Source organism: Equus przewalskii, chromosome 27, assembly GCF_037783145.1.
Source record: "Equus przewalskii isolate Varuska chromosome 27, EquPr2, whole genome shotgun sequence".
Lineage (NCBI taxonomy): Eukaryota > Metazoa > Chordata > Mammalia > Perissodactyla > Equidae > Equus > Equus przewalskii.
Genome location: NC_091857.1, coordinates 38,464,144 through 38,482,323, shown reverse-complemented (window position 1 = coordinate 38,482,323; position 18,180 = coordinate 38,464,144). Strand labels below are relative to the sequence as shown.

At 55.2% G+C, this 18,180-nt stretch overlaps 2 protein-coding genes across 4 annotated transcripts in view; both read right to left on the bottom strand.

The window, feature by feature from the left end:
• Window positions 1-353: 353 nt before the first annotated feature.
• On the bottom strand, window positions 354-7,411 carry CRYAA (crystallin alpha A). Its single transcript, XM_008532348.2, has 3 exons — window positions 3,775-7,411; window positions 2,298-2,420; window positions 354-1,179 (listed from the first exon to the last, which is right to left on the bottom strand). Exons 1-3 carry the CDS (start codon window positions 3,961-3,963, stop codon window positions 970-972), a joined length of 522 nt encoding a protein of 173 aa, XP_008530570.1. The 5' UTR covers window positions 3,964-7,411; the 3' UTR covers window positions 354-969.
• A 4,115-nt stretch (window positions 7,412-11,526) lies between these two features.
• Window positions 11,527-18,180, bottom strand: part of LOC103545475 (cystathionine beta-synthase-like protein) — a 41,093-nt gene continuing 34,439 nt past the window's right edge. For all 3 annotated transcript variants that reach the window (XM_070597610.1, XM_070597614.1, XM_070597615.1), the window contains one exon: window positions 11,527-14,594. In XM_070597610.1, coding sequence (XP_070453711.1) covers window positions 14,593-14,594 — 2 coding nt within the window. In that variant the 3' untranslated portion in view covers window positions 11,527-14,592. The remainder of the gene's footprint in view (window positions 14,595-18,180) is intronic.

The window sequence follows — 18,180 nt, the reverse complement described above, 5'->3', positions numbered from 1 at the left end:
GTCAGGGTGGTGGGGCCTGGCTGGCACCCCAGTTCCCACACAGGGCTAGAGAAGGGAGCCCCGGTCTTCTGCCTCCCACTTGCTCCCGTCCTTTCCCTCCTCTCTCCATCCCTCACAGTCCAAGAAAACCTTCTCCTTCCTGCGCCTGCCCAGGTCAGGGGACGCTGGGATTGGGAGCGAGGAAGTGACCCAGTCACTTTGCAACGGCTGGGGTGGAACGGGGACAGACGCTCCCCAGTGTCCTTCCCTCCCCTCGGCGCGCCCCCCTGCACCCCCACTATGAGTGGTGTCGCCCCTTCTCCATTGTTCTCCAAACTCCCCCGATGCAGACAGCACGGCCACCAGACGGCAAGTTGCTTTTGTCACCTGCTCTTTATTGACTGCCACGGGCTGCATTCTCCTGGGTGACCAGATACCCCAAGAGCATTACTACACGGAGGAAGTGGGAGGGAAGGTGGTCTGAGAGAAGCGGGCTGCCGAGACCCAGGTGCACGCACGGAGCCTCTGCCAGATGGACCTCACGGAGCCCGGGGAATGTAGGCGGGGTGCTCTGCGCAGCCTCAAGGCAGGCGCCCGCCGCCAAGGGTCAGGATGCCCCTGGCTGGCCCTGGAGACCCAGGGCTCGTCCAGAGATGCTCAGTGAGGGGGCGTTCTTCTTCTGACCCCTCAGTAGAACCAAGACCAGCCTGCATCCCCCGGGAGGACAGGGCTGTGGTCTAAAGAAACTGGGATGGCCCTCACTTCCACAACTGGCTGGTGTTGGGACCCAAGTCTCCCTGAGGGCAAAGCACCTCAGGCAGAGGCCCCAGGATCTCTGGCTACTCCATCAAACCCTCGTTCCCTCAGAGAAGAGGAAAAGGAAATGAAAAAGAAGAAAGCAAAGGAAGACAGATGCCCCACTTTCTGGGGTCTCCCGGATGGGCGGGTGGCAGGGGCAGCAGCGAGTGGCAGCCAAGGCTGAGGCCGAGCTTAAGACGAGGGTGCAGAGCCGGGCTTCTCCTCCCGAGACACGGGGATGGCTCGCTCGCTGTGGCCGGCGTCCATGCCGGACGGGATCTTGGGGCCAGAGAAGGTGAGCATGCCATCCGCGGACACGGAACAGGAGAGCGCCGTCTGGTCCACATTGGAAGGCAGGCGGTAGCGACGGTGGAACTCACGGGAAATGTAGCCATGGTCGTCCTGGGGAGGGGACAGGGATGGCACCATCAGAGACGCCACTGCAGCGGGCGGCCACCAACCCCCCTTGGAGAAGGCCCTCCTGGACCGCACAAGGGTCAAACCCATGGCGCTCTCGAGGGTGAGGTGGGGAGGCTGGAGCTGCGGCAAGGGCTCCTCCAGGCAGGCCTCCCCCCATCCCTGTGCGGGGGATCCAGGCCTGCCCGGGGCCCTCGCTGCCGTGGAGGTGGCTCTTCAGACTAATTTCTCTCCAAAATCTTCTGAATGGTTCTGCGCCTGGGGCAGGTGTTCCTTTTACCTGGGACCTGCCCAGATTACTCAGGCTCAGGGGCCCTGTGATCCATTTAATGGGGTCAGAAAGCCACGCATGAGCAAAAGAGCGTCCCCTCCTCCTACATGGCCCTAGTCCCAGCCTCAGCCTCTGACTGGACCCAACTAACTCTGCCTCCAGGTAGAAGGTCGGAGAACGGAGAACCGAGATCAGGAGGGGTGGTCCCAGGGCTGTGCTGGATAAAACAATAGGGTCAGCTCTAGGGGGCCCAGGATGAGGGGCAGCAGACATGGAGCTGGGGTTTCACCCCCGACAAGAACAACCTCTCCAGCCACCAAAAGAAAACTCTGGCCTCTGACTGCCGGCTGAGAAGCCGCCCCACCCTGTCCTGGCTGTGGGACCTCCCTGAGCCTGGCTCTGTCACCTGCCAACTTGAGATAATAGGGATGCTTGTCTCGAAGGGCTACTGAGAGGCGGCTGTGTCAGCACACACAGAGCGTTCGGAGCATTGGTAAATGCTGGCCACACCATCGGCACGGCTCATCGTCCCAAGTTAGGTTTATGTGAAAACCTACGCTGGCTCGGAGCCCGCCACCGTGGCGCTGGGCATTTGCAGGGTCCTTCCTAATCCCACAGCCCAAGCAGTGCCCGAGTGGCGGTCCCGTCAGGCCCCCACTAGCCATTGGCCCTGCTGCCCGGGCCTGCGGAGGGCTCAGAGTGACCTCCCCGGTCACTGGGAGGTGGCCCTGCTTAAGTGGGTGTGGCTCCTCCCTCCAGGAGGAGGGGGCCAGATCTGGGGCCCCAAGAGCTTCCCTGGGCCTCCAGAAGCGGGCGCTCGCCCGGGACTCACCTGCCTCTCGTTGTGTTTGCCGTGGATCTCCACAAAATCCTCCTGCACCTTCACGGTGAGGTCCTCGGGAGAGAAGTGCTTCACATCCAGGAAGATGACGAACTTGTCCCTGTCAGACCGGACCTGAAACCCAGACGCTCGTGTGAGTGTCTCCCGGGGGCCACGGCTCTGCAGGGCTGGCCAGAGTGGCCCACATGGAGTGACCGGTAGCTCAGTCCCCAGAGATTAGAACAGAAGCTGCAGGTCACCACTCTAGCCTCTCTTTCTACATGCCCAGAAGACAGAGGCACCCACCCAGGACTCAGGACTGCGGACCAGAATCTTGGGGTTGAAGGCAGTGGGTGTCTGTTGACTGCCTGTTGGTGATGAGTTGACTGGCTGGTTATGGGTTGGCTGGATGGTTGGCAATGGGTTGATGGGCTGATTATGAGCTGGGTGGCTGGTTACAGGTTGGTTGACTAGCTGGTTATGGTTGGGAGCCTGATTATGGGTTGGTTGGCTCGCTGGTTATGGTTGGTTGGCCGGTTATAGGTTGGTTGACTAGGTAGTTATGGTTGGGAGGCTGTTTATGGGTTGGTTGGCTGTCTGGTAATGGTTGGGGGCTGACCATGGGTTAGTTGGCTGGCTGGTTATGGTTGGCGGGCAGGTTGTGGGTTGGCTGGCTGGCTGGTCAGACTGGGCACTTGGAATAACGGTGCTGCCCTCAGCTTCACCTCGTCTCTCTATAAACAACCCGGGGCCGTCTTTCCCAGGGACTGCCTGACTGCCTGCCCAGGGCTGCTGGCTGCGTTGCACACAAAGCGCTTTTGTGCTCCTCCCTGTCACTTCTCTCGCTCGGAACATTCCTTTAGGCTCCTTTGCTCCATGGAGTTGGTTGGTGTTGCATCAGCTCTGGGCAGGCCTGAGTGTTTCAGGCAGTGGTGAGAACTAGCACTCTGGCTCTCTGGACCAAGCGGCTTGGGGAGGGAAGGCTGGGGGCCTGGTTGCCTGCCCTTTGGGCCCGGCCTTGGGCACCTGGGCAAACTTGGGAGGAGCTCTCTCTGCAGCTCTGCAGGATGGGCCGGAAGGGCTTCAGATAGGAGGCCCTCCCCTGGGGCCTCGCCAGCACCGCCCAGCCCCGGCCTCCTGCTGGAGGGAAGGCCAACAGCTGCGAACACAAAGCTCACGCCTCCCGTCCAACCTGCCTTAGCGGGGTCGTTCTTGGGGTTTCCAGCAAGTGGTTGGTGCATTGTGGACCACATGCGGGTCATGATGGGAGGGAAAGACAGTGGCCAGACTCAGGCTGCTGGGGGGATGGCCACTCCGCCTCCCACCAGCGTCCAGTGGGAAAGTGGCTCCCCAGCCATCACCATCAGCTCCATGAGCTGATGAGATAAGGGCGAGCATGCAGGTGCCTTTGCTCGGGACCAGCCCTCAGAGGTCCCGCTCCCTGCCCAGCCTGACCCGGGCCCTCCCTCTGGCAGCAGCTGGGGCTTACCTCAGAGATGCCGGAGTCCAGCACGGTGCGGAAGAGGGACTGGCGGTAGTAGGGGCTGATGGTGGAGGACAGGAAGGGCAGCAGGTCATACTCAAAGAGGCCCTCGCCGAAAAACTGGTCGAAGAGCCGGCTGGGGTAGAAGGGGCCCAGGGCGCGTTTGAACCAGGGGTGCTGGATAGCGATGTCCATGTTGGGCGTTGGCTGCAGGGACCAGGGCTGGAGGGCAGTCAGGGCAGGGGCCTCTGGGCAGCGCAGTGAGGAGCTGGGATGCCGGCCCTCCCTATATACGCCTGCGACAGAATAGAGGCGTTAGGGGGATTTCTCTGGAAAGCGTGAGCTCATGAGGGAGGCTGTCCAGTCAGCAGAAACGTGGGCTGGGCTCAGCCCCCGCCCCTCCCGGCCCCGGGCAGCAGCACTGACAGGCAGGGAGCCCTGGACACAGGGAGGACAGACATCCCCAAGCAGCTTCTCTCTGCTGGCTCTGCCCCCTCAACTCGCCCAGGGGGAACGGCAAAGACTTCCATCTCCCCGTTACTGGGCGAGGGCGCTACGTGCCAGCTGTCTGCATACACGGTCCTGTGTGATCCCACGGCCACCTGACCAGTGGGCACTTGCACCCCTGTTTCACAGAAGAGGACACTGAGGCACAGAGGCTGGACGAGTGGTCCCCTAATCTCACAGGTGAGGGTGCATCGTTTTCCAAAACAGAATCGCTTTCTCTTGATTACAAAAATCACACACACTCACTGTAAAAATCTTGGGAAAGACAGAAAGTAGGAGAAGAAACTAAAAAACACTGCAGCTCCGGCTCCAGGGGAGCCCTGTTTCAGGGTCTGTGTGCGCCCACACAGGAGGCAGGGTTGCTTTCCAAACCTGGAAAACCGCACCCTGGCCTCTCCTCCGTGCGGCTCACCCTGAGCGTCGTCCCCACAACAGTCATCCTCTCCTCCATGGACGACACCGCGGTCCTTAAACCACGTGCTCCTGTCAGGCTTGCAGCTGGTCCCCGTGGTCACTGTTGTCGGCAAGGCCTGGCGACTTTTGCCCCTCTCTCTGTGGCCCCGTGCAGTTATTCGGAGGCATTTCCAGAGTGGACCTGCCACCGGTCAGGGCACTCCCAGTTTTAAGGTTTCTGATCTTTTCCAGTAGCTTGGCCTCTGGGGAGCATTATTCTAACTTCCACCGCAACTAGGAAAGCACCTCTTCCCACGGCCCTTAGGGAACGGCTTCTTTAGTGCACGATCCAGACAGCGGGAAGGTTCTTACTCACCTTTGTGCCTCCCCAGGCCCCAGAAGCACAGCTTCGAACCACATCTGCTTCGCGTTTGTGGAATGAATGCATCCTCAAAACACTCAGGGATCTTTGCAAATTTATCTCCAGCCCCTGGACTTGGTCAGGAAAGAACAGACTTCCCCGGTATTTAAGTAAGATCGTATCTGACACATCTAAAAAGGAATCAGCGTCAAAGTGGGAATTTCAGAGCCTCCCTCCCATGTCTCCTCCCTGACTAGCAGTACTGGGTATCAAATCTTTCCACCTGTGTTTCTGAGCACCTGCTCCGGGCAGAGCACCAGCCGGGTGGTAAAGGGCCCTGAAAAATCTGGAAATGCCATCCTTTGTCCTGCAGGTTTACAAATTCAAGGAGTGATTCCCCAGAGTTTCAGGAAATAAAGGCCAAATTAGGGTGCAGATAATCCCACCGCGGGGAGCAGAGGGTGCCTTCCCCGCCCAGGCCTGTGCCAGGCAGTGCTCTGCGGGTTTCCTCGCAGCCGCCCTATAGGGGATGTAGGTCCCAACATCCCCCCACTTTGTAGACCAGGAGACTGGGGCTTGGAGAGTTGAAGTTCCTTGCCCGGGTCACTCAGAGTGGAGGAAAGGGAGGGGGCTTCGACACAAGCCGCCTGCCCGGCCGGGGTTCAACATGGGAGAACAGTGGTGGGGCTGTGGGCGGGGTGGTGGGTGGCCTCACCCAGCGCTGGCTGCCTGCTCCTGGGCGTAGGGAACGGGAGGAAGCTGGCTGGGGCCTCTGTGGAGAGGGTCCCACAGGGCCAGGCGTGGTCGGGGCTAGGCAGAGCCACACAAGACCTTGAGACAGAAGGAAAGGGCAGCAGCACTGATTCTGTCTTTGTTTAAAGTTTTGATATTTTATTCATCGCAGATTTTTTGCATTCAAGTTTTTGAAACATTGCATTAAGACATGGTTTATCCTGAGGACTGCGTTCTGTGGTGTCCCCTGACGTTTGGCACCAAGGGGAGTGCCGTACTCTCCTCCCCCTACACCTGGCCCTCCATGTGGTCGTTGCAACAGGCTGGGACTGCAGGCAGGGATGAGCTGACGTGCCAATTTGGGGCTGGGCACAACCTCATCCTATGGGCCACATGGTTCAGGGCACCCAAGGGACCACCAAGGTCCTTCAGTCGTGCAGGGGTGCCCAGGCAGTCACTCAAACCCTTTACACGCCTGCCCTTATTAGGGTTGGGAACCCCATGTGCTGTGACCATGGGGAACAGGGACCTCCGTGGGGCGTGGTGGCACCAGTCGCAGAGCTGGCCGGGCCTGTAGGGGTGGCCTTCAGAGTGAGCCAGCACCAAGGCTGCAGGGATGGGAATCGGTGGGGGATGGGCTGTTTTCAACACATGTGTGCAAATTCACCCTCACCTGAACCCCTGCCTCAGCCTAGCCCCACCCCTCACCACCTGGATTCTGGAAAAACAAGACCCTTTTGCTCTGTGCCTGTGTTCCTCCTTGAATTCACTTTGAAGATGTCACTTCAAAGCCATGATGGTGCAGAAGGAGCTGTTGGCGGTGCACTGAGGGGGTGCAGTCTGCAGAGATTTAGAAACGAGAAAACCACCTAAAAGTTTGCATACTTTTCATTATCCCCAGGCACTGTCAATTCTGAGTAGGTCAGTGCAAAACATGCCTCCCCTTTTGTCAAAGTTCTAAGCAGTAGCTGCATAAACACTATTGCCGATTCTCCTTGTTCACAGTAATGTGCTACAAAGTTGCTGTGGACAAGGAGTTAGCGGCGACTGAACCATGTCGCCCATAGGAAACATGCATCAGGTTCCTGCCAGTATCTGGTTACAATACTTTTGTCAGCCCAACAATAGATGTGTATCGTTGCGTGTTTCTGTTTAAAGACACCTAGTTTCACACATGCTGTTGATTCACCAACACCGACCTCAGGCCAGCGGTCCTGTAGCTCACGTCTCAACGCAGGTCATCCAGGACACGTATTTTTTTCCTCATGCACATCACAGCCTTGTTACTCTTGCAACATGAGACGGCTCTTTCGCATTGCACCTGGGGGCCATTTTAAACAGTGGAAATCACCGAGAAAAAGCACAAAAATGAGAAAAACGTGGCACTACGTAGACTGCGCAGAGGACCCTTGTTCACAGCGGGAGCTGGAACAAGAAGGGGGAGGGTCACCTTGTCCCTCCTCAGCTGGGAACGAGCACATCGAGTGACTCAAACTCTCCACCTCTCGACCACTCTGGTCCGTGAATGACTGTGAAAGGGCCGTGAGGATCGATGTTGGGGTCACAAATAAATTTTAGCGAGTGGGTGGTGTGGGCTGGATTGTCTCTTACCCAAAATTCGCGTGTTGAAGCCCCGACCCCCAGCACCTCAGAACGTGACTGCGTTTGAAGACGGGTCTTTAGAAAGGTCGTTAGGTTAAAGGAGGCTGTTAGGGTCAGCCCTGGACCAATAGGACCGGCGTCCTTACAAGAAGGAGACACCAGGGATCCTCAAATACCGTGAAAAGACTGTGTGAGGACACAGAGCACACGGCGTCTGCACACCAAGGACTGAGGCCTCCGAGTGACCAGCCCTGAGACACCTGGATCTCGGACCTCCACCTCCAGACTGCGAGAGCAAATGTCTGTTGTCTAAGCCGCCCCGCGTGGTATGTTACAGCAGCCTGAGCCGACCGGCACAGCAGGCAAGCTCTCAGATACAGAATCCACGCACAGTGAGGAGCGACTGCATTGATGTAATCTTCAGATAGGCAGAGTTTTCTTTCTTATCCTTCTATAAACACTTGCGAGGTGGAACCCATCCAGACAGCCCCCGTCACACAGCTGGCCCCCCACCCCCACCCCGAGGCGGACTCCGCCCTGTGCGTGTTTTGGAGCGCGGCTCCGAGTCTGGGAGGGGTCTGGCTCACCGGGGCCGCGTCTCACCCCCCGCTCTTGAGGTTGGACGTATTCCTGGGCTTAAACAGGAGATTTCAAATCAACAATAGCCCACGTGAAGACTGCAAGCTGGAGTTATTTCTGTTCTTGTTCTGTGTGACTTCTTGGAGTTTTTATTGCGTGTTTAAAATTTGAAACTGTGAAACCAAGTGCAAACTGCGAGGTGCATCGTCTCAGTGCCAACGTTAGTTCACACATGAAATACTTCACTGAATTCGAATACCTCTAAGATTGAAGCATGTTCTTTTTTTACTGTTAATTGTTTGCTTTTAAGAACAAGTCAGGAAAATCGTGATTATTCCGTGATTGTACTAGAAATAATTTTGCCATGTGGAGGGTAGAGTGTGCAAAAAGGGATCTGCTCTGGGCGTCAAATGCACCAGGTATGCAGCTGGCTTGGGTTCCTCTGGGCTGCTTGTCAGCATTCCAGAAGCTTCTTGCAGCTCAGGTCTGCAAGGGTGAATTGGACTCCCTGGTTGCCCAAGGCAGACCGGAAGCCAGCCACACACACGCCCCACTCAGAAGCTGTCCAGCAAGGCCTGGGGTGGACAGCGCTCTCAGGGCCCCCTGGCTCGGATCTCAGCCCTGCCTCTGTGAGGCTTGGGCTGCAATCTGCTTGGTCACCAGCAGCTTTGGGACCCACAGGAAGAGAGGATGCATGAGGCAAGAGTCCACCCCAGGATGTCAGAAGACTGAGGTGCCACCCCTCCAGTGCCTCCCAGTGGGGTAAAGCAGCCTGGGGCCGCAGCTCCAGCCCCAGGGCCCTTAACACTCCGCACTGACTAGAACTCTGAGGACCGCCCGCTCCTGAATGTCCCTTGGCATCCACAACCCTCTGTATTGTCTTTTTTATGATTCCCACATGCAAAAGCTGACTTTTTGACAAGGAGATGCTTTTTCAAGAAGGTGTTTTGAAGTAAGTTTTTAAAAGAGCCGATGGGACCATTGACCCTGTGAATTTTATTTTCTTTTAAATAACATTTTTATTATAAAAGTGATACATTGCCATTGTTCGGAATTTGAACAAATCAAATAAATCTAAAAGTGGGGGGAAAATACCCATAATCTAACCAAATCCCGAGTATTTATTAAAGGCTGTCTCAGAGATGAGGGGTCTTCCCCGTTTTGTTTATCGGGGTCTTGGGAGCCAACCAAAAGGGGTACTTGAAAGAAGATGAAGGGACAAAATTCCAAAAGCATACTCATCAGATGATGAGGGGCGGGCCTGGCTGAGGATGCCCCCAGAGGCTGGGGTCCTGGGTGCCAGGCGTCAGGCACGGCCACTGGTCCTCTCTGTGACAAAGATGCCCCTGTCTCAGATCGGTGCCCTCTGGCTGAGCCGTGAGTCTGACCGCCCTGGGCATGCCCAGACACTGGGCCTTGACCAGGACAGGCTGTGTTTCTGGCTGTGTGTCCATCCTTCCTGCCTGTCCTGGAGACCCTCACAGAGGTGTTCCCACCTGGCCCAGTCATGACACCTCAGGCCGCCGTGCTGACCCCAAGGCCACCCCCAGGATAGCCGAGGGAGGGAAGAAATGCCCAGGTGTGTGTCTCTGACTTCTGGGCCAGGTCTGTGCAGGGCAAGGTCAGGAAGTGCCCTGGAGCTCTCACCTGGGGGGGGGGGGGGTGCAGGGAGCATGGGGAGACCAGGCCCAAGGTGGGCAGGGAGGAGAAGGGCGGGGGCAGAAGGCCGTCCCTGCGCAGGGCCCAAGTGAGAACAAGTGCTCACTCACTGGTTGGCCCCAGGCGCTACTTGGTGCCTCTGAGACTGGTATCCTTCCCCGGGATCTGTGTGAAGATGGCATGTGGGCGACCTTCACTCACCGTCTCTTGCTCCCACCACCCCACCCTGCACACAGCTCCCCAACCCTGGGCTTCCTGGAGAGTCGCTGTCACCCTCCACCCATGCCCCAAACCAAGACTCTGGAGGGAGCATGACTGGCCCCGAGAGGGGCCCCTGCCCAACCGATGAGGCCACCTGGGCCTGAAGGGGGGTGACGCTGGCGTGGGGTGGGGAGGGGCCTGCAGAGACAGCTGCCTCCTGCAAATGAGAGACCGGGAAGTGACAGTGAGGTATCCCCAGGAGCCTGCACGGCCTGGGGCTCGGCGAGGCAGTGAGAGCCAGGCTCCCGCGTGGCTCCATGCAGATGGTTGACCCTCCGCACACACACCCCGAGCTCCCTCTGCCCTGCCACCCAGGCCCAGAGGCTGCAAGGACAGACTGTGGACACTGCAGCTGGGTAGTCTGCTCCTGAGCGAAGCCCCGGGCCTGGCACATCTCATTGAGCCCAGGGTGGCCACAGGCTCACCCAACATGGCAGGTTGAAGAGAAGTATGAGCTGCCTAAAGATCAACAGAAAAAAGGCATCTCTCCCAAAATGAAGAGAAGGAGCTGAATGCATAGATGATGCCATTTATTTCAAGACGTCTGGTGAGGTCCTGCTGTGCCTGTGTGACACGGAGGCCACCCATGAATTCGAGGGAAACTGCTGCCCAAATGGAACCTGTGTCATGGGGGAGTTTGGGTATGTCACACGCCTGGAGGACTGAGGCAGAGGGAGGAGGGGCTCCCCAAGGTGGGACGATGAGCTGGGGCGGCCAAGGGGCCTTGAAAGCCGCCTGATGGGCAGAGCGCTGGGGAGGGAGGGCGAGAGAGTGAAGGGACCAGGGGGACAGAGACCTGGGGAGCCGGGGCTGTGAGGGCAGGCCCCCTGGCCAGGCTCAGTGTGTGTCTGTGTCTGTTTGTATGCATGTGTGTGTGCATGATGTACATGTGTATGCGTGATGGACACGTGTATGTGTCTCTCTGTGTGGTGTGTGTGTTTGGGGGAGTGTGGCACAGTCCCTAACATCATCTTTCTCTGATATCTAAGCAAACGGTGACCTGTCAGGAAGTTTTTGTCAAACCCTCGCAGAGCCCTGTGGGAAGAGGAAATGCGGCCTTGGGGATGATCCCTGTGAGATGCGCTGTCCCCTCTGCATTGTTCCCCCCGGGGCCCACGTGAGCCTGTTCTCAGCAATTTGGCATTCCGCTGCATGCGAGCTCAGTGCCAGCCCTTCTCACACAAAGGCCGGTATTTGCTTTATCAACAGGATTCCCGTGACGTCAGCAGTTTGCCGGCGCAGTCACAAAGCCCCAGCACCCTGATTTTCCACTCCAGGGCCCAGGGCGGCTCCCCCACAAATCCGCGCTGTGTAGGCCGGCGGGCATTGCTGTGGGTCAGCAGGAATGTGCCTGGGCTAAGCCCTCGCCTGACTCTCCATCTGCATGTGGTCAGCAGGCTGATGGGACGGCCCACTGCCCACCCCACCGCAGCCCTCGGAAAGGGGCGAGGGGCCAGCCATGCTCTGCCAGCCCCTTCCGGGACAAAGTCATCAGGAGACCCCGCCGACACCCTCCCCACGCTGCCTGAGGGGCACGAGTTCAGCTGGACAGATAGAGGTAGTTCTGCTCCACTACACGCTGGGTCCCGTCAGGCCGCGGACGACGGCGACGCCCGCTTCTGCTCACCGACGCTTGGTATTTTCAGGAATTTTTGCCATGGGAGTAAAGTGCTATCTCGTTGAGTTTATTTTTATTACAACATGTTTCATACACTCTCAAAAGGAGAGAAAATGGTACAGTGAACTCCTTATACTCGTCAGCCATGTTCCACAATTATGAAGATTTGGCCCCATTTTGCTTCATCTGTCTTTTTTCTTTCCTGAAGTATTCTAAGGCAAGGCCCAGACTTCATGTCATTTCACCCCTACACACTTCAGTACTTAAAAATGGGAACATTTCCTTATAAAGCACAAATTCTATTTCATCTTTGACGGCATTAATAGCCGTTTCTTGGCATCATCTAAAACCTAGACCCCTACCAACACTCCTGAGGGTCTCAAACGATCCTTTTACAGTTGACTTGTTCAAATCAAGATCCAAACCAAATCCGCTCGGTCCTTTGGCTGTTATGTGGATGTTTTCTTCTTAAAGCTTTTTCTGCGTTATTAAGATGATCGTGTGTGTTTTTCTCTTTTGATCTGTTCAGATGGTGAACCATATGACTTCACTGTCTAATGTTAGCCAATCTCCCATTGCTGGAATAAGCCCAGCTGACTCTTATCCTAAGCTTCCCAGAAAACCAAGCTTGAGGCAAAGTGTGGGTGTTAACACTTTGGTGGGAGGTGCGACCCCAGGGAGGCAAAAGTGAGGGGAAAAGTAAAGCGAGGAAGGGAAGGATGCAAAGAGAGCACAATGTAAAGTAACATAAAGTAATATAATGTAACGTAATAGAATACAATATGATATAATGTAACATAATATAATATACTGTAGCATAATATAACATAATGTGATATATTATAACATAATATCATATAATGTAACATCTAATATAGTATAACCCGATGCTTTGTGGAGCTGGCCACAGCCCCTCATGAGAGCACGGCTGGTACAGTGGTGCATCTCAGAACAGCAATTTAACTGCTGGTCCCTTCCTGCTTCCTGGCTCCCATTGGCCAAATCTGCTCCAAAGGGCATTCACTCCCCCACATTTCCCACCTGTCTTTCCCGGGAAGTGACTGGGGAGGCACAGCCCCTTGGGAGCCGGGCAGGTCAGCCTGAGAGCCAGAGCTGCCGCAGCTCCCACCATGCTGGGGTGGGGGACCCTGAGCCCAGCCTTGCCTCCCGGGGGGTGTTAGGAGACAGCCAGCGGGTCCCCTTTGCTCGGTTATGTTTAAGATTCTGCATCTATGCTCTGAAAGCATCTGGCCTCTAACTTTTCTTCCCTGAACTGTCCTGATCTGGTTTTGATAGCAAGGTTATGATTGCCTCATAAAATGGGGGCACTTTTTCTATTTTTCTTTTCTCTGGAAGAGTTTCTATGAAATTGAAACTATTCCTTCAATATTGGTGAAACTCACCTGTAAACATCTGGGCCTGATGTTTTCTATGGAGAGACTTATTTTCTACCAATTCAGTTTTTTTTAATGGTTATGGGACTTCCTTTTCTATTTTTTTCCTGAGTCACTTATGGCGAGTTGTAGTTTTCCCTATTTTTTTAAATTTTGTTTTGCGTTTAAGTGTTCAAATTTATCAGCCAGCAGTTTCTCATCATATACTCTGATTAATCTGCTGAGCATTGTGAGCATGCGTGGTTAGTTCTCTTTTTCATTCTTGTTAATCTTTACTTATGTCCCCTTGCCTTTTTCCTTGATTGACCTGGAGAGGTTTATCAATTTTATTAGATTTTTCAAGAATCCACTTTTGGCAATGTTCTCCCCTCTCCAGGGTATGCTGTTTTCTATTTCATTAAACTCTGCTCACATTATGTTCTTATGGATAGATAGATACATCGATAGACAGACAGACAGATACAGCATGAGATTTATGGTAAGGATTTGGCTCATGCCAAAGTCTGAAGTCTGCAGTGCAGGCCAGGAGGCTGGAAGTTCAGGTATGAGTTGGTGCTGCAGTCTCGAGTCCGAGTTCCACTGGGCAGCAGGTGAGAAACCCAGGCAGGGTTTCCATGCTGCAGTCTTGACGTAGACAGAATTCCTTCTTCTTTGAGAAACTCAGTCTTTGCTCTTAAGGCCTTTAACTGATTGGGTGAGGCCCACCCACGTTATGCAGAGTCATCAGCTCTCCTCTGAGTCCACTGACTTAAATCTTAATCTCATTGACAAAACAACTTCACAGCAGTATCTAGACTGGCCTTTGACCACACAATCAGGCACACGGCCCCGTCAAGGTGACACATGACATTAACCATCACACCTGGGGGGACTGCCTGCTGTTCTCAAAGCCATGGGGAAGGCGAGTGCTGGGGCCGAGGACAGATTTCCTCCGAGGTGACGGCTACTAACAGATCACCACGACCCCACGACCACGTGCGAACGGTTAATGGGCTTTTCAGAGTCTGTGTCAGTCCAGAGACTCACGTGTGGTGAGAAAGAACACGGTGGCCCCTGGCGTCTGGAACGGATCTGGCCCTCATGGCCAGGCCACAAGGCTCTCCTCTTGGACATAAACAACCTCCCAGAACGCCAAGCCCAGACAGGATGCTCCAGGTCATGAGGCGATGAGGCAAAGCAGGGCCACTGGTCATGGTGTCTGAGCCCGGAAGCAGGGTCGCTGTGCACCTGCAAGACCCAGCTGCCTCCTCTCCTGCTGATGAGGGATGCTCGTTACCCAGGCAGAGTCTCACCAGGCCTCCGACAGCCTCCAATTAGTCACAAACATCGCCGCCTTCGAGCCGTCTCAGATCCCAGCCAAGCCCAAGCCCTGTGACAGGCCCTTCCTGACACCCTCTCACTGAGACGCCCCATGGTTCCCCAGGGACAATGAGTCACGGAGCCACCCTGTCCACCTACAGGTGCGTCCCCTGGTCTCCTGCGGAGGCCCTGTCAGTGGTCAGCCAGTGAAGCCAGTGGTAACGAAACACGGAGGGACCACGAGCCAAGCCCGTGCTGGGCCCTGGTGACACATGGTGAACAGTGACTCAGCCTTCATCCTCAAATCCCAGAGATAATGGGGTGCCCAGGGGACTCTGGCTCGTCTCCAGTTCCCCCTCCAGTCAGGTTCTGTCCCCATGACTCCTCCAAAGCCTCTCTCCATTTGCCAAGTGGTCTGTTTCTGAAATAATAAAACAGAATAACCGACCATCACAGGCTCTGAGCAGGGTGTATGCCGAGCCTGGCAACCACCCAGGAGCTATGACAAACTTCACCTGGGGGCCCGGAAGACACCCCCCCATCCCCCAGGGATGGCTGTGGCCAAAGCAGATTCCAATTAGCAAACCGTGTTTTGCAGCGACATCTGAGCTGTTCTTCAGGCTGCAGCTCAGCTCCTCACGCATCACCGTGCAGCAGCCCCCACCCCATGCCCCAGGTGCGCCCCTGCCTCTCTTCACAAGCCTAGCAACCGCTGCCACTCCGCTGCAGAAACTCAGAGAATCCTACTGCGGGCATTTCCGGTTCTCCTTCCCCGTGTTGTTAATTAGCTCTTTGGGTCGGCAGCATACTGCCCCCTCCAAGACGCCTGAGTCCGAATGCCCAGAGCCTGTAACTATGCGACCTTGTAGGCAAAAGGGACTTGGCAGATGCGACTAAGTTAAGCATCTTGAGATGGGTAGAGGATCCCGATTATCCAGGTGGGCCCAATATCATCACAGGGTCCTTAATGGAAAGAGGGAGGCAGGAGCATCAGAGAAGCAGATGTGAAGAGGCAAATGGAGGTTGCAGCGACGCAGGGCCGTGAGTTAAGGAAGGTGGGCAGCCTCTAGAAGCCTCTAGAAGCTGGAAAAGGTGAGCTTGTCTGCCAGAGCCTCCAGAAGGAATGCAATCCCGTAAACCCCTTGATTTGAGCCCAGTGAGACCCATTTTGGTCACCCGACCTCCCCCATAAGCAACACATTTGTGTTGTTTTAAGTCACTACGCCTGCGTAATGTGTTACAGCAGCGACAGAAAAGTGACGTTGTCCTGGATGACAGAATGTTAATTCAGACCCGGCTCCACAAGGACATGCAAAGCACAGCAACCAAACCCAAGGTGCGGATTCTGATTCAAAGAAACTTGCTATAAAGAGACATTTTGGGGACAGTTGGGGAAATCTGGACCCAGACTATTATGTGTTATTGAGAAGTTACTGCCAACTCTGTTAGGTTCGACAGTGGTGTAATGGTTCTGCATGAAACGCTCTGTGCATAGAGGGTTGTCCTGAAGCAGCTGGGGAGCGAGGGCGTGATGTCAAGATTTGGATTAAAGTACTCAGGGAGGGGGGAGCTGAGGGGCATATAGACATTTTGATGACTACTGCATGTACGTGAGGCTGCAGGGGCTTCATCACACTGTGTGCCTTTGTGGGAGTGACTTCTGGTCTCACGGGGATGGGATCACAGTACACTGAGCATTTGCAGCCACTTTGTCACCACCAGGTCATTGCATCTACCTTGCTAAGAGCCAATTGAGTCTCCACTCCTTATGTGCATATGAACGTGCCCAAGACTTGCCTTGTGAGAAACACATAGGGAGCCTCCAGTCAGGCTTATTATAAACAACATCCCGGTCACTATCTTTGCACCCACATTTCTGTGTGAGTATTTCTGTGAGTCAAACTCCCAGACGTGAAACTGCTGAATCAAGTAATCACATTTCAGTCAAGATGCAAACTACAGCTCCCTCCTACTGCTTCCTGTAAACTCATAAAAGCGGACGTAAAATGAACAAGCACAATGTTTATATTCTCTTGTTTCCCTGGAGAAATTGTACAAGTGAATTTCTCTAAATCTAGTTAGATAAGAGTGGCGTCCTTCACATGTCGAAATAGACGAGATTGTCTGCAATGCTTTTTGTGGGTTTATCTCCCCCTATTAGAAGGAAAAAAGAAAAACACCCCATGGTGGCCGGTAGCACAGAGCTGGCGCCTCCATTCTGCTTTGGCCGCTCCCTCAAGACGGATCCTGGCTGGTAGGGGGTGGCCAGGCCTTGTCTTTGACCCTCCCGTGGACACAGTTTTGGGCTATGGGAACAGACAAAGCATTCTCTCCCTGTGACTTGAGCCTCTCTCGAAAACCAAGGGGGCTGACCATGGGGGAGGGTCTTCCCTGCTCCAGGCAAACAGTGGAGCAGGTGGCCCCACAGTAGCATACCCGCACGTTAAGAGTCTGGGCAGAGAAATTCAAGGAGCACCATTGTATTCATGTCTCCATCCCCAGGAACTGGTGCACAGCAGGTATTCAATAAATCCATTCTTTGGTGAATGAAAGAATGTTTCTTTAATTCCCCTGAGTCCACATTCACCAGTAAGTATCTTCCCATAAAACGTGGACAGTGAGGAAGAGAAATTTCTGGTCCAGTGGACATGGTCAGGTGGCCACTTTGTGGCCAATCCAGGAGCACCATTCCCCTTTCCACCCATCTGCCCCCACCTCTGGCCGAGGCTCGCCCTTGGGGGCTGTTGGACCTGAGCGGCCAGCACCTGCCAGTCTAAGCAGCCAGAGGCTTCCTGAAGCCCCAGCTCACAGCATCTTCTTCTTTCTACCTTCCAAGCCCGCCAGCGCCCATCCTTCCAGAAGGAGTTACTCCCCCTCCTCCTGGGCCGTCCTCATCTTGCTGCGCCAGGCTGGTGGCACCCGAGCAGAGCTGCCCCCTTCCTTCCCTCCCGCTGGCCAGCATCAGCCTCCTTCCCATTCATGTCCCACACAGACGCCCACAGCCTCCTCCAGGCCCCTCAGCTTCTCCAAACCGTTCTGAGAACAATCTCCCTGGAGTTTCCACCAAGTTACCCTCTCTGTGTTCCCAGGTGTGGTGTTTCTCTAGAGCCCCTGTCTACACTGCCAGCTCATTCACCCCTGACAGTTCATGGAGGTCCAGTTGGGTTGATTGACCTGGGTTGATTGATGTCCCCCCAAAAAGATATTTTCACGCCCTAACCTCCAGAACCTGTGAATGTCATTTGGAAATAGGGCATTTGACATAATCAAGTTAAGATGAGGTCCTACTGGATTAGGATGGGCCCTAACCTAGTGGCTGGTGTCCTTATAAAAAGAGAGAAATTTGGACATAGAGATGCACACAGAAGTAGGAAGCCATGTGAGGATGGAGGCAGAGATCAGAGCGATGCTGCCACAAGCCAGGGAATTCCAAAGCTGGCCAGCAACCACCAGAAGCTGGAAGAGTCATGGAAGGATGCTCCCATAGGGTACTCAGAGGGAGCGTGGCCTGCCAACACCTTGAATTCAGACTTCTGGAGTCCAGAACTGTGGTAGTCGGACACGGACAGAAACATCCTCTGGGCAGTCTGGGTAGGTTTTATCTCCATTTCTGGGTCTCTGTTTCCTTGTCCATAAGACAAGAGGCTGGACCACCAGGTAGAAGGTCCCCTCCATCCCAGCGTCCCTGGTTCTGAGCAGGTCCTGCACCTTGTGGGCACAGAGCACAGTGTCACCAGCCCACCCTCGCTGGGAGGCACAGGGATGTGTGTCCTTCCCAGAGTGCGCCCACATCACAACATGGGTTAGGCAGAAAGACGCATGCAGCCTGGCCCTGCCCTGCCCCGTGAGGGTGGCAGACGCCCACGAGTGCAGTACAGCACAGATCCTGGTCCCAGCGTGGCCCAAGCATCTGGGGTGGCCTCCCAAAAGTGGCGAGGGAGGACCAGCATGCAGCGGCACGGCGAGTGCACACGGACACGCAGTCAGAGTGGGACAGCTGTGTGGTC